General features: G+C 43.0%; 1 protein-coding gene across 4 annotated transcripts in view; it reads right to left on the bottom strand.

Annotated features, from left to right (window-relative positions):
• The window catches only part of PLA2G4A (phospholipase A2 group IVA), a 308,898-nt gene that overhangs the window by 99,065 nt on the left and 193,597 nt on the right, over positions 1-16,236 (bottom strand). For all 4 annotated transcript variants that reach the window (XM_030572624.1, XM_030572622.1, XM_030572625.1 and 1 more), the window contains exons 2-3: positions 12,783-12,941; positions 6,514-6,595 (exon numbers count right to left, since the gene is read on the bottom strand). In XM_030572624.1, the coding sequence (XP_030428484.1) occupies positions 6,514-6,595; positions 12,783-12,815 (115 nt within the window). In that variant the 5' untranslated portion in view covers positions 12,816-12,941. The remainder of the gene's footprint in view (positions 1-6,513; positions 6,596-12,782; positions 12,942-16,236) is intronic.

The following is a 16,236-nucleotide window of genomic DNA, read 5'->3' as shown; positions in this document are numbered from 1 at the left end:
TGGCATCAATAGATGCCAAAAGAGCCAACAAAACCAGCAGAGACTTTTTGCTTTCCTCTACCATCACAAGGAGATTGTGGCATGGCAACAATATTGTCTCCACATTACACCCATGCCTGAACCAGGCTAGCAAGGATGAAGGATGTTCATGAAGTAAAGATGTGCCTGGTATTGCTCAAACAGCCTCTTTTCAACAACTTACACCAACTGTTGAAGTTGACACCAAGTGTTAGTTTCTTGAGCTGAGGTGTATTTAAGTGTGGCTTCCATCATTCCTTCACATAGGAAGTATTAACACTTCTTTTTAATAACAGGAAAGAGACCGCCCCATAGCTTTATCAGTCATAAGAGGCAAAGATCTAAATCTCAAATACCAAGCACAGCTCCATAAATACATCTGAGTTCATACAAAAAACAGAGCCAAAGTTCAAGCAGAGAAAATGGTGCATTTCTAATCTTCTGCACTGACACTCCTGCATGATGCCAGGCAGACCAGCCCTTATCCTGCTCCATCTGTTCATCAAAGTAGACAGAAAACTCCTTGTGAAAAAAAAATGGAACTCTATAAAATGGTTAAACTAACTCCAACTGTACACTATGCTTACACAAATCTAACAAAAACTGACAGGAAACACTGTACTTTAATCTATGACAAACAACAGAAACAAAAGCTTTCTACTTGAAACATTGCTTCAACCATAAATCTGACTGCAGCCTTAATATTGCCACCAATAATAATAATACTGAAGAAAAATTCAGAAACATCTTCAAGGGCTTCTTTCAGCTCTTACACCCATTAACCTAGGTTTTCAGAACAGTTATCCCATGCTTTATTGCAAGAATGATCAGATGCCACTCAGACAGCTCTACAGTGTGATCCTCTACTCACCTCTTTTTTACAGAGACATCATGCAAGGAAAATACATGCAATGCTCCACCATTATTCAAATGCTGTTCATTTTATACAAGCTATTAACAGTGCAGCTCTTGTGCTCCTGGCATAACTGCTAATACAACCCTCAGCTAGTAACAGGTGGGTGTCCCTGGTTAAGAAGTAGGACACAATAGCTTCCAGCTTGCTACATGTCATGAAACATTTAAACTAAGCTTCACATGCAAGAGATGTAGAACAGATGACACACCAGATTACTGATAAGAGACTGACATGGATCAAGGTTACAAAAGCATGGATCATGGCAGATGGCAGTACACATTGATTCTTGTCGCTGCTGTAAAGTAGCAAAGTCTAGAAATAATTCTCAATCCTCCCCCTCCCCACCCCCATTCACTCACTCACCCACACACATACACACTTCTGTCTTATTTCAAAGAGTTTCTCAAACAATAGTGTGGAAGAGCCACATCTGAACATTTGCTCAAAGCCTTCCTAATCAACTTTTAAAAAAAGTGTCAGTGTGTATGAACTTCCCTATACCCCAGGGCACATTACTGTGGAGGAAGAATAGGAAAGTATACTGCACACTTAATTGTTTCTGTAGGCTGAGCTCACAGCAGACACCAGAGGCTCTTTGCAATCTCCATTCACACACACCCCCATAAGCTCCCTGCGTGCAAACCCCTTTAATGCCTGTGACATTCTATCGCTTGGGGAGCGTCTGGAACCCCATATTCCTCATTTTTTATATAATCCTGATCTTACATATAAATCATGCCTTGTAATGTATCAGAGGAAAGTTTATGATCTGCTGAAAGTCATTTCTCTATCCATATTATATATATAATTAATGCATATGAAGTTATGAGAATTGTGTTGTATGGTGGTCACTAAAACATACTGTAAGTTAGGGAATCAACCAGATATTAGTTTACCAGAGGCAACAGCAAGGAAAGTAAACCGACACTCGGGCAGGATATCAATCAATCCATCAACAACCATTGTTCAGCAAGGTAGTTCTAATGCAATGACTCACCTGCATGAGTCCACACCAGGGGAATTGCTCAACCTTGCTGGGAGACTCAGCATTGCCCCAGACATGCCTGGACTCGTGTTTTCCAAGCACATGGACTGAGGGTATAAAACAGAGTAGCCATATGGTTGGTCCCTTCTCCTGCCCCCACCTATGCTGCAAGCAACTAAGACACCGAGAAGAAGACAAGACTCCAACAGAGGAGATTGGACCATTTTTCAAGGGTGAAATATGTATAATAAGGACTGCAATATCCTGTGGGGTGAGAAAAACTGCTTAATCTAGTTGTTGCCCAATCTAACAGTGTTGCGAGTTTAGACTGCATGCTTATATTTTATTTCTTTTGGTAACTAACTCTGACTTTTTGCCTACCGTTTAATATCACTTAAAACAGTGGTGGGCAACCTGCAACCCGTCAGGGTAATTCACTGGGTAGGCCACAAGATAGTTTGTTTACATTGACTGTCCACAGGCACAGACACCTGCAGCTCCCAGTGGCCGTGGTTTGCCATTCCTGACCAATGGGAGCTGCAGGAAATGGCGCGGGCCACAGGGACGTGCTGGTTGCCACTTCCCACAGCTCCCATTAGCCAGGAACGGCAAACCGTGGCCACTAGGAGCTGCGGGTGGCCGTGCCTGCGGACGGTCAATGTAAACAGTCTTGGAGCCCACCAGCAGATTACCCTGACGGGCCGTGTGTTGCCCATGGGCCACAGGTTGCCCACCACTCACTTAAAATCTACCTTTTATAGTCAACAAATTTGTTTTACTGTTTATCTTTACCAATGAGTTTGTATGAAGTGTGGGACAAATCTGCTCAAGTTTGATAAAGGCTGGTTTATGTCCATTTAATGAACTGATTAATAAATCTACGTTGCTCGTCTTGAGCAGTGCAAGATAGTATATTCCTGGGCTACAGTGCTGGGAGCTGGGGGGATTTGACTCTGGTGCCTTTCTCTATGTGATTCATGAGTGGCTCTGAGAGTATTCATGCAATCTAGCTGAGTATGGGGCTCCACATGCTGTTGTGCTGAGTGATAAAAGCGCCTGGAGGCATTTGCTGTTGGTCACTAGCAAAGCATTGTGATATATAGCCCAGGCTGGAGAGAGTTCATAGGGCACAGCGGTCCCACAGTCCCAGGCTTCACCCCAGAGGGATCCTATCACACCCTCTATTGCCCCTCCCCCATCCCACACCAGGATCCCACATTCTCCTCCCATTCCAGGGGCTGTGTGCACCCCCATTTCCCACAGTCCCTTCCATGGCCCTCCTATCCCCCTTTATCCCCTCTTTCCCTCATACAAAGATACCCCACTCTCCCACGTACCAGAGACATTGTGTGCCCCCCATTCCTCCCCATGCCAGGGAATCTATGTGCCTTCCCGTTCCCTCCCATGCCAGAGGTCACCCATTCACCCCTCCAAGCCCAGGACTTTGTGAACCCCTCTATTCCTCCCTATGTCTGGGTCCCCTATTCTGTCCTCCATACCAAGGGCTCAGGGTGCACCCCCATCATTCCCCATCCCCTCACCATTCTTATTCTTTTATTTCTTTGTTCTTTTTTTTCTATTTCAGGGTGTCAGCAGTTTTAAACTATATTGGCAGAATTGCCACAGGGGAGATGGGAAGTGGTCTTATACTGGAATCTCTTAATGGCTTCTATCATCCTGTCCTTTCATCTATAGACAATTACAGAGGTGGCTGAAGATGATTGGTCTGCTAAACAGATGTCAGATGTCCAAAGTATTTCCTCCTTTTTTCATCAACATCAATAGGATTCTGGTCACTGATGCCTAGCACATTCCCTGAAAATTGGGGATTAGTCAGATGGAACATTCAAAAGGTGGCATTAGAAACAAATATCCAAATGGAGAAATACTGTTGAGTGGAATGCAAGGCCCGACAAGGTCAGCCAATTTAAGGAGCCCAATCAACCTGAAATGTAGTCATCTTCAAAAAGTTAGATGTGTCTGGGGCCTAGCACCAGGGGCCCAAATCCTCATGTGGTGCTGCTACCCAGGGCCGGTGCAACCATTTAGGCGGACTAGGCGGTTGCCTAGGGTGCCGAGATTTGGGGGCCCCAAAAAGCGCCCCCCAATTTTTCTTTAAATGGTTGAGCAGCCGCTGCTGCTGGGACAGACAGGGAGTCTGAGCTGCCAGCGGCAGCCGGCAGCCCAGGGTGTCCCCTCAGTCAGGGCGCCGCCGCGGCAGCCGGCAGCCCAGGGTGTCCCCTGGGTCAGGGCACCGCCAGAGGGGGTGGGCAAGCAGCCCCCATGGAGCTGCCGCAGTGGTGCCTGCGGGTGGTCCACTGGTCCGCGGCTCAGGTGGAGCTGCCGCAGTTGTGCCTGCGGACACTCGGCTGCTTGCGCGGCTCCAGTGGACTGCCCGCAGGCACGACTGTGGCAGCTCCACCGTAGCCGCGGAGCACGGGACCCTCCGTAGGCAGCTCCACTGGAGGCGCGGGACCAGCACGCGGGGCGACGAAATTGCCATCCGCCTAGGGTGCTCAAAACCCTAGCGCCGGTCCTGCTGCTACCACAGAACAAATAATAAACGTTAATAAGTTGTCGGTACTACACTGGAATCTGAGTGGTTTATCAATCACTTTTTCCTACTGTTTTGCAACTGTCCCTTGTTATAGTGTGAAAGACCCACACATACTGGAGAGACTGACTGACTGATTATACAGGGAAAACAGTGAAACAAAATGCTGTTGACTGGAGGGAGGGAGGTGAAAAAAGTAAAAGTAAATGAGAAATGGTGACAATATTTACTCTCTAATTCCTTTCAGTTATTGTGATCTTAAGTGTCACTTATAACAACAGTGCATAAAACATTGTTAGGAAGACTCCAAATGCAGAGGGACTGCCAAGGTTCCACTGCACAAGGAGACAGACTGAAGAGAAGCATTGCACTAGCTCCAATATAACATGAGGGGGATTTACTGGTGTGTGCGGGGGAAGGGACAGCTGCTATAACGAAAACCCCCTGCAGAGAAGCAACCCAGGGACCACAGTCATTCCTGTAGTCCAGAGGTGGGAAAACTACATCCCGTGGGCCACATCCGGCCTGGGGGACCCTCCTGCCTGGGTCCAGGAGGCTAGCCCCCAGCCCCTCCCCTAGTGTCCCTCCTTCCCTGCAGCCTCACCTCACTCGCTCCACTGCTGGTGCAATGCTCTGGGCGGCAAGGCTGTGAGTTCCTGGGGCAATGCAGCTGCAGACCCCGGCCTGATCCAGTGCTCTGTGCTACGTTGTGCTGGTGGTAACGGCGTGGCTGGCTTCAGCCGGGTGGCGCGGCTGTAGCACCGCCAGCCACCGGTGCTCCAGGCAGCGCAGTAAAGGGGTAGAAAGCGGGGCGAGTTGGATAGAGGTCAGGGGAGTTCGGAGTGGTGGTCAGGAGATGGGGGTGTGGATAGGGGTTGGCGTGGTTGGAGGGGGAAACAGGGGATTGAATGGGGGCAGGTGTCCTGGGTAGGGGCAGTCAGGAAGGAAGGGGTTTGGATGGGGTGACGGGGCAGTCAAGGGCAGGGATCTGGGGGCAGTTAGGGGACAAGGAGAAGGGGTGGTTGGAAGGGGCAGGGGGTGCTCAGGAATGAGAGGAGGGGTTGGATGGGGCGGCAGGGGTCCGGGGGCAGTCAGGGGACAGGGAGCGGGTGCGTGTGGATGGGGCAGGGGTCCCGAGGTCCCGTCAGGGAACAGGCAGGGTTGGATGGGGCAGGATTCCGGGTGGGGGGACAGATAGGAGCTGGGGGCCAGGCCATGACCCCCTCCCCTAACCAGCCCTCCATACAAATTACGAAACCCAGTGCAGCCCTCGGGCCAAAAAGTTTGCCTGCCCCTGCTGTAGTCTGGAGGCTGCAGTATCACTCCAAGCAGTGACCCCGTGGTGATCTTCAGGGGACAGTAAGTGAAGGGAGAAATGACCTGATAATAGCACAGTCATAGCCAAAGAAGCAAAAACATGAGAAGCTGACACCCTTTTTTGGAATAAGCTGATATTTTCTTAAAACTACTGATGTTTTTCATAGGTCATCCTTCCTAGTGACTTCCTGTTCTGCAACTGTGCCTGTAGAAACACAGGCACAGAGTAAGCAGCAATAATGTTGTTGCTATAGATATTTTTCATAGTGAAAGCTGCTTTATTGCTCTGTGCTGAATCAGCAGGGTTTTGGGTTTTTCTCTCTCTGTTTCGTCTTTTTTTTTTTTTTAATTTTTTTTTAGGTCTTTCACCAAACCGCAACCTTTTGAAGACACAGCCACCCCCAGTTTCCTTACACTGAGAACTCACTTCCGACTCAACCTCTGACTTATTCTAGATGCTACTAGCAGCATACAACTCATTCATTCATCTTTTTTGGGGTCAAATGTGGGAGAAGTGGCAAAAGTGCCATGTGAACTAACATGAGTGAACAATGACAAAGCAAATATGTTTAAACAGCAATTCCTGGGTATTAGCAAAACTAGAGAGAAAGCACCAATGGTACTGCTAATACATGACAAGCTTAGAACACTCCCACACTGTGAGAAGAAACAACTGAATAGGTGAGCAATGAAGATTGGTGAATCAATAACAGTGATACTCACGCATATCACCAAAAGCCCCTTTTGTAACATTTGTGGCTTTCAATACCGTCACAGTTAATTTGTGCGAATATTGGTGTTCCACCTGGAAATCAAATGGCATGTGGTTAAACAGGAAATAAAACTCCAAAAACAGAAATAAATTGTCAAAAAATAGCTTTCATTTGTCCAAGGAGCAGCAAAAATAAAAATCCCCTATTCAAAATGTAAGAGAAATGCATACAGGAAAGAACATCATACAGCTGAGCTGCACCCTTTAATTTCTTGTAGCTTTATTGAAAGTTAAGACAATGCATTACATGTAGCCTGATGTTCCTTCAGCCACTCCTACACAACAGGTATTTCCTCCCACGCTTTTTTTTTTTAATTTTAGTTTCAATGAATAACATTGCTTCTCTCCAAGCTTGGTACCTGCTATGAAGCATTTAATTAGTCAATGACAGTTTATCAAGAAGTGAAAAGCTATTTTGCAAGATGTATTATTTTAGTTTGTGTTTTTAACTGCCTTTCAGCAATAAAAAAGATACAATTATACCTAAATAATGTTGCTGAATATATATGTATATTGTGCATATACTGTATGAGTATAGTTACGCATACAGAGTGTATATGTCCAGTATGTATCAAAATTCAGAGCGTAAAGAGACCCTAGTAGAGTAACAGTGAAGAGTGAACACAAAAGTTCACCAATTCAGTTATGCTCCCAGAAGTTAGAATCTCATGCAATCTCAGGGACTTCCTGTTTTCTATCAGATTCTGAAACTTCAAGAGAAACCTCACTCATGGTATGTCAGCACTCCCAATGCCATAGTGCCTGAATGGAACCAGCAAGTCTAGAGACATGAAAATAGGAGGACAAAAGCAACAGCCTTAATTTTGCTGAACCTCAAAATCTGGTTCAGGTCTCTTCTTATTTTAACCATCTAGCCCTCCAATTTGCCCAGCGCTGTTATATTGTGGCACTCAAAGCTCGTTCCATATTTTATGAGCATTGTCACTGTGTATGACAATGTAGAGAACATAGAATGCATGGCCCCTGACCTAAATAATTTATGGCCCATACACATGATATATGGGCAACAAAGCACAGGTCTGGGAGTTGGGAGACCTAAGTTCTGTTCCTGGCTCTGTCACGGACTCCAGTGTGACCTCATATAAATCACTTACATATGCCTGTGACTTAGCTTTCCCTCTGTAAAACAGGAATAATGATACAGAGCCATCTTTGTGAGGTGCATTGAGCGCTACTGATGAAACAATGTATACTGCATTATTATTTTACATTTATATGGTACTAGGCTTTAAAGACCACAATTAAGGTTGGGCCCCATTGTGCTAGGCACTATACAAACGTACGATAAATGACAGTCCCTGTAAGCGTTATCATTAATTCTCTGCATTGATTTCTCAAGACAGTGACTTTCAGACGGCAAAGCTGACTAGCAAGCAACTAGGTAACTGTGAGTCAGAGAGAACAGACAAAAACTCAGTAGCCAATCTGAACACATGCTCCTCCTAGCAGTCAGCAATATGAAGCTTTGCACAGTATATTGTCACACCGTAATGACAAAACAAAATGAGAGAGCATTCAGAGTGACTCCAGGAGTATGTCTTCACTACAGAGTTAGCCCAGGGGGTCAGCACCCAGGTTTCAGCAGCCAAGTTAGCCTAGCCTGGGTGCGAGAAGCCACACCACAAAGCCATCCCCAAATTACTGTGTTCTCACCAGTGCTGCACTCCTCCACGTGTCTCACTAGGGCTTCTGAGGCATAACCCATAGTTCTTTTGCAGCAGTAAGCTGAGCTGCCCTATGATTCCTTGACAATGGATTGTGGAAAAGCTTGTCTGTCCTTCTGGGCACACAGGGAATTTTGGAGGGCATTGAAGGACCAGCAGCACTTGAATGATTTAACCAAAGCCCTCACTGCAAAGTGAGGTTACCAGCCCGAGTGAAAGCAAAATCCAGGTTCTAACCCAGACCTCCCGCCGCGCCAGCGAGCCCAGATTGAAAGTAATGCCAAACTCAGATGATTGGGGGAGGGGAAAAGCAAAGAGGGTTGGTGCAACACCCACATAAGAGTTTAGGCTAACTCTGTGGTGAAGACATACCCTAGAAGTTTTAGCATGCCCAGTGCTTTTTGCCTCTCAGGCATGAAGGCTTAAAAGAAAAAAAAACGTAACTTCTCCTTGTCATTTTGAAATTTACTTATCGAGCAGTTTTACAAGATAGTTGGAGAAGGGCAGGGAAAACTTCTTTCATTTCTGCCTCTCAGTTTTTGTTGCTTCTTGATGATACTTTACAACACAGTTAATTAATATATTCTACCTCCACAGGACTCAGGTCTGCTGAACAACATCTGTTTTACAATGTGGTGTTTCTTTATGGATGCTCTTTTAAAGATAGGGTTATAATTAAAAGCAGCAGCCCACAATACAAAAACCCACCCACAGATCTCCACTGCTAGATAAATTTGTCTTTTTGGAGGCCATTACTCTAGAGAGCCAAACACCTAGGAGCAGAGAGGAAGGATGGACATTGAAAGTCAATGGGACTTTGTCTCCAACATGCTTAAGTCATTTCTGAAAATGGAACTTAACTATATAAGTCACTTAGGCCTTGCAACACTGAGCAAAGCAACTTCTAAATACCTCTAAAAACCTGGGCCTTAGACACTGAGGATAAAATTATCAAAAGCCATTAAGAAATTTAGAAGCCTGATTCCCATGTTCAAAAGTGACATTTTTGAAGATGGGATTTAGTCTCATAAATTACTTAGGGAGGGGTTGACACTTACACCTCAATTCCTCTTTCTCCTGCAAATCTAACTAAACCTTTCCAGTGGAAAAGCAGGGAGGAAATCACTCAACCATACAGGCCACCTGGATGGATTATATGAGTCACAGGAATTTCTGCCAGGAATATTCTCCTTCTAATGGCTCAGTCTACTCCGTTGTAAGGTCTGAGGCCTTGTTCTTTGGCTAAGCAGTAGCAGCCATATTAGGAGAGACAGCAGCCATAAGCTAAAAGCAGGAAGTCACATCCTCACATTCTATCTAAATTACATTTAAACAATGTAATATCAGGTTGTTAAGAAGGAGACCCTGTCCTAATGGCACCCACTATCACCAGATAAAGAAACAGATCTTAAGGTGGCTAAAGAAAACTTAGTTAGACTCAAACTTCACTGGAGTCCAAAAGGAAGTTTGTTGGGAACCAACTCCAGGACACAACCCCAAAGATCAAAGCTGCCAGACCTCAATACTCTGCTAATGACACCATGCAGAAACTGGAGTCCCCCAGATGGACCTGGTCCTGATTGGCCATCAAGAAAAGTTCATCTGTCTTATTGGGAGTGGTGAGCACTGTATATTTAGTGTGTGAATTATTTTTTTGGTGATTGTTAATTAATAGAGGTTATGTAGTATATTACTATGCAAGGTTCTTTCACTGGTAAAAGACCCCATAAACCTGCAAAAGATTAAGCCTTAAGTCCATAGGGAAAGGGTGTTTGCTCTGAGTCCACAGGGAAAGGTGTTTGTCCGGAGCCCACGGAGTAGTAGAGCCCAGAGGGATAAAGTTAGGTGCTTTCCACCTGGAGCCCTAGGAACTGGGAAAGTATAGGGCTTCCTAAATTAAGAGGGTTACGCCTTGAGCCCTAGGAACTGAGTAAAGGTACATGCCCTTGAGTGTGTGAGTAACAGAATTTTGTGTGGGTAACACTGTGTACATACAAGCATAGACTTGTCATGAGTACACTCACAGCCATCTCTTTGTACCTCATTCCCCCCCGCCACACACACACACGCACACACTCCTCTCCCTTTCTTGCAACCCCTAGCTTACCCTTCCCTGTCTCTCATCTTAATGTCTTCCAGTCCTCAATAAAAACTCTCTAGTTAACTTACTTCCTCTCTCTTACATATGAGGCAAGTAAGCGACAATTATTCACTATTCCCTTTTTAAAAAAACTAGTTTGATTACATTTCACTTTACTACCATTATCCTGGGAATCAGAACAGTGCACTCAAGTTTCATTCAAACTTTTCTGTAAAGTGAACTGGTTTTGAATAAGAATCTTCTGTGCCTGTTGAGAAATTCAGAAGGTTTCATATTTTTTAAAGGTGCCTAATACCATTCACGCATGGGATGCTGAGTCACATAATTTAATCTGAAGACAAGATGTAACCGTGCACAAAACATACATCAAACCGTTCTGACTTGCATCAATTGTATAACATTTTTACTTCCTTGGTACCAAATAGAAAATTTAAGCAGATAAGTGGGATAGGGAGGAAAGGGATTGTTTCGTTTAAATAACTTTTATAAAGTACATTTCCTTCTTTTAAAGGGACACTGTAAACTTTAAAAAAAAAATTCACACTCGAGGCTGCACATATTTTACCTATTATTCTTTCAATCAACACCTAAACATCAATATAACTGGAGAAAGGTTACAGGAAGGAAAATTATTTCTCTAATTTCTGTGCTTCTAACAGAGCAGTGAGTTTCACTAACTTCCTGTAAACTCAATAACTCACTCAGTCGATTTCCTCTTCTATTTATGTGAGGCTTTCATGAAAAAGAAAAGGGACAACATTTAAAAACTAGGAAAAGATTACTCCAAAGTTCAGGATTTTGATTATGCTTTTCTGTGAAATGTCACTTTTCAACCAAAAAGTCATGAAAATTATGTCTCATTTTAACTTTTTTATTGACAATGAACAATGGTTTAACAGGAGAGGAGAAATTTAACTACACTTTGTTTTAAAAACTGCACTTTCCCATTATATTTCTGTCCCATAGCAGCAGTCGTACCAAACTTCTCTGAGCAGCTAAATGAAATATAAGCTAAAGCCCTGATTCAATAAAGTTCTAAAGTATGTGCTTAATTTTAAGCACATGAGTAATGCCACTGACCTCAAGGAGCTACTCAGATTCTTTAAATTAGGCATGTTTTGTTTTGTTGCGAATATCTCAAACAGCTGAATCACAGATATTTGAGCAGGTTTGACATTCCACCCAGGAGAGGACAGTACACATACATACTAGCCATCAGACTACAAATAGTGATCTTCAGAGTTGGCAGGCCATTTTAAACTCTATAAATAATGCTGCCTGCCAACCTGAGACTGGCATCACAACAGCCTTCACAAAGCTTCAGCGTGAATAAAACATGTGCTTGACATCCGTTGGTTGCAGACTCATTTAAAGGATGTGACTATAGGGGGAGAAACCACATAGTTGATAAGTGATCATTTCAAGGAAACATGTACTGTATTTAGCAACTCAGAAGTTCAACATTATGACAAGTATATTGGTAACCACCTCTGAACACACATTGCTTTTCCTGCTATAATAGGTTTCCCAAACAGTTACGAACAATGTGTGATATTATGAACACATCCTGCTTACATTAGTGATTCCAGTTCATATGGGATTTGTGATTCCATTGTTCAATGTGCAAAGTTTTAGTTATTTATAGACTAAGTTTGTAGGCAAAGTTGGAGAATTTGGTAAGGCCTTCCCTTGACTTCAGTAGACTTTGGTTCAGGTGTTAAATTATTTTCAATTTATCACGCCAATCAAGATTGCGAGAAAAATCACTTTTAAGAGAAAGTTAAACACATTTGATGTTGCATTTGTAGAAAATTGGTGAACTCTTCTGCTCTCAGTTCTATCTGATAACCAATTAATGAGAATATTAATAGGAGCAAATATAATTGTCAAATTATCAAAGCACCACATGACCGAACTGTTTATGAGTCTTGAATCCAAAAGCCATTGAAATTATGATAATTTACAATTAGTATCTAAGGTAATATTTGAAAAGTGCATATGTGACGTAGGAGCGCAAGTTCTATTTTCAAAGGTGAGTTAGGTGAAGAGGCTCCAGCTAGCCACCTGAGTTTGGACCCACCCAATCCCTGAGCTCAGGTAGCTAGCCCGAGCCTTCACTAGTGTTGCAATGTCCATGCTGCTATTTTTAGCATGCTAGCTCAAGCCAAGTTAGTGCCAGTCTGTTTACCCAGGCTGTGAGGCTCACCTCCAGCTGCAGTGTTGACATACCCTTGGGAACTTTTGAAAATTTTACAAAAGCATCAATAATATCTATCAAATTTCATTTTAAATAAAATTCTCCTAAATCTAGTCTTAATTCACCAAAACTTATACTGAGAGTCTTTCAAGTTTCATGATGATACTAACATTATACAGTTATTGATAGTAACTGCTTGCAGAATACAACATGCATAGGAAAGTCAAATGTACTCACTGTAATGTGTTGAAATGGATCTATACAAGACATTTTTGGTTCAGATCTTATATGCAGGTATCACAATCAAAGATCTTGTTCTTTATGGATCTAATTTCACAATGGACAGACTTCAACGTGTTTCCAAAGTGGACTGTAATACCACAGCTCCTTTCATCACTGCATAATGAACAAAGATCCATGGTTAAAAATAACATTTTCCTTCTAAAACATATTTTCTAATATAGCAGACTAACCGCCTCAGTTGAAAAGGGTTCCCAAAATTCAGACTTTTAATGATGACCTGAATTTTGAGATAAGCTGAGGAGATAAAGATTTTAACCCAGTATAACCTTGATTAGCCACGTTTCTCATTTGATTCCACCCACCTCAATGCAAGTGAATGCTTTGCTCAGCTGCTATTACCCAGAACGTCATGTACAAAAGTGTTTCTCATGTCCTTGCAGCCTTACAGATTAATGAAACAGTACAGTACAATTAGAAGTATCAGTTATGTACGTTCATGTACATATATGAAGTATAAATATTATTTAAGATAGAGTTCAATCATTTATCTAACAGTTTTCTTAATGTTCTAATGCAAATTCTCAGTAGCTACTGTGTGTACATTTGGTTCCTTGCTAGAGGCCAGTTTTTGCCTTAGGCAGGTGCACAAGAGTGTGTTGAAAAAGGACATATGCAGGCCTTTCCTCTGCACAAGGGGAAATGCCAGGCTGCGTCCTGCATGCACACTAGAAGGTACAAGTTGCCCCAAAAAGGGCAGAGCAAAGCTGGCCATTCAATGAGATGGTGAAGCATACACACTGCCCTGGTGGTTCTCGATGCTCCGTGAGGCATCGTGCCTCCTGAAGGAGGCAGGGACAGAAAAGGCAGGCAGTGGGAAGGAGCTGAAAAGCTAGCTTAGGAGGTAGCCAGCAGGACAACTGAATTCTGTAATTCTTTGGAGGTAATAAGTGGTTCCCATCAAGCCATTTTAATGCCTCTACCACCACCTTTGCTTCTGGCAAGCTTCAGCTCAAATCACACATTCTCAAGGTCTTATATAACAACATCTAAGAAGAAATAACCAAAAATTAATGGATCACATCAACTATTCAGCAGCTGCCTTGGATGGCACAATATTGCTTCTTTCAAGATTTCCATGGCAACTATGAACTAGCAGCAACTGTTTTAATTGCAATTAGTGCAAAGCTCTACTCAAGTCAATAGGATGTCAATTGGGGCCATACAACCCTCCCTTCCCACCCCCCCAAAAATATTCTTTATACACAAGCACTAAGCCAAACAAAAAGAAGCCACAGTAATATTAATTTAGGAATTGCCATAGTTAGAGATTGTCAAAAGCCCTGAAGAATAAGAGTTTATATCCCTTCCAAAACTCTTTGTACATACTTTATTACTTACTGTAAGAATTTTGGACATTTTTGTTGTTTATATAAATGTTAAATCCCTTCTTTATTCCTGTTAAACTCAATAACTTGTTGCAACAAGTTCTGCAATGCACTGCATGAAAAATTAAGGCCACTGGAATCAGAAAGACAGGGGTTAATGTAATTTCATTCGTATTTTTAATGCCGAGGCAGCTCAATCCCTGGGAGAGAGGTAAGAATAATCTCTCTCTATAACTGAGAGGAAATATCTATTCATACTTAGTTTAATTCTAAGACCCCCAATGAACAAATACATCTTTTCATATCCTTATTTTAATATAGACTAAATTAACTGCAATAGAAAGATCATTCAATTCATTTTTTTCATTCAGATCAGTCAAATTTGTCACTGTCACACAAGTAGGCAAAATTAACTGAAGTAGCACTCACCTACATCAGCAACACGCATGGCCCAGTGTTTCTGTCTATGAGTTTGTTTATTTTTCCCTTGGGTCCTACCGAAAAGGAGCAGTAAAACACTCCGCTATCTTTTTAAATTAAGCCTCACTAAATTAGTTATTAAGGAAATGTTGTGAATTTCAAAGGAGCTCAGGAAGAGCATAAAATAAAGGGTATTCAATAACTGTAACCTAAAGGAAGTTTAGGAACTATAAAACAGGGAACTTGCGGCCTCCTGAGACAACAGCCAACTACCAACAAGTTAAGATGGGTCAGCAAAAAAGACTGTACTAAAGTGAGGAAATTGGAATCAGGAAGCTGCTATAAGTTTGAGACTTAACAGAAGATTTGCAAAGGCACAGGCATCCATCTCCCATTAACTTTCAATGAAAGCCAGGCACCTGTCTTTTATGCCTTTGAAAATCTCCCCATAACAATTCAGTCAAAAGCCTGGTCTACATTTGAAAGCTTATTGGAGTTACTAAGTTGATTCAGAGGGTAATTTTTTACCAATACAATCATTCCAGTACCAACTTTAGTATGGGCACAGTTGTAATGGTATAAAGGTATCTTATACTGGTATAGCTAGTCCCATTTGCCTACAGGAAAAACTATATTAAAGGTGGAGCTGGTAGCACCATCTATTATTGGCGTTGGCTTACACTTCCCATTATAAGACCCTGTTTTTAATTATTTATAATTTGGCCAAACTTTAACTATTTGGGGTGAAATTTTCCATGCTGAGTGTCTGCTCCAGGCTGACTTGTTTTAGAAAATGTCTGCCAAAACTGTTCAGTCATTTCCAAGAACGACGCTAGGAAACAATATATAGTTTTGCCCGTGGTCAAAACTTATGGCAATCTTTTCCTTGAAAATCTCTAGTGCCCTCATGCTTTGGAGCAGGACTTTGAAGGTTGAAGGGGATCACCTTTATCCCAGGGATGTGCATTTTGCTGTCCCCATGAAAATCCACTCAAATTTGGCTGATATAAGCCTTTGAAAAACTGTTGTTTTCACATACTCAATACATCCAATCTTCCTCTCTGATGGACCACAACCTTGTTGTGGTGGAGAGGCTTGAGTGGGCTAAAGACCCTCAGAGCTACATCATCTGGAACTTTCATGTGCCTGGTAGGGTCCCCCTTGGTGAGCAGGTCTGAGGTGAAGCTCCTGATTAACCACGATCCAAATTTCACAAGATCCAATGGTGGATCAGGCGTATATAGAAGACCCTTTAGTACTCTGCGGCTGTGAAGGCAAATGAGAGCTACAGCAGGAGGGAGACCCCAGTTGTCTTGAATCTCCTTGCCATTGGGTCAAGGTTTTCCTCCTGTCAAGTCTTGTGTGGTCACCGCCTGCACACCGGTTTCCCCACGTTAAAAGATTTCACGTGCAGGTCTGTGCCAAAGGGCTCACATCCTCACAAAGCCCGGCAGTGATGGACGAGTGGCGATGAAGACAAGAGCAGTGATCTCTGGGAGTTTTTAGTCACATCTCTGCATGCAGGCAGCAGCCGTGTGACAGTCATCTTCTGCTTGAATGAGTCAGAAGTGCATTTCAGCAACAGTGACTGTGACTGAGCAAGCCTTTTTAGGATCCCCTCTGCTCACCCCAAATGGGGAAGG

The sequence above is a fragment of the Gopherus evgoodei genome, chromosome 8, assembly GCF_007399415.2.
Source record: "Gopherus evgoodei ecotype Sinaloan lineage chromosome 8, rGopEvg1_v1.p, whole genome shotgun sequence".
NCBI classification, from domain to species: Eukaryota; Metazoa; Chordata; order Testudines; family Testudinidae; genus Gopherus; species Gopherus evgoodei.
Note: the sequence above shows the minus strand (reverse complement) of the source record. Positions and strands in the feature narration are given on the sequence as shown.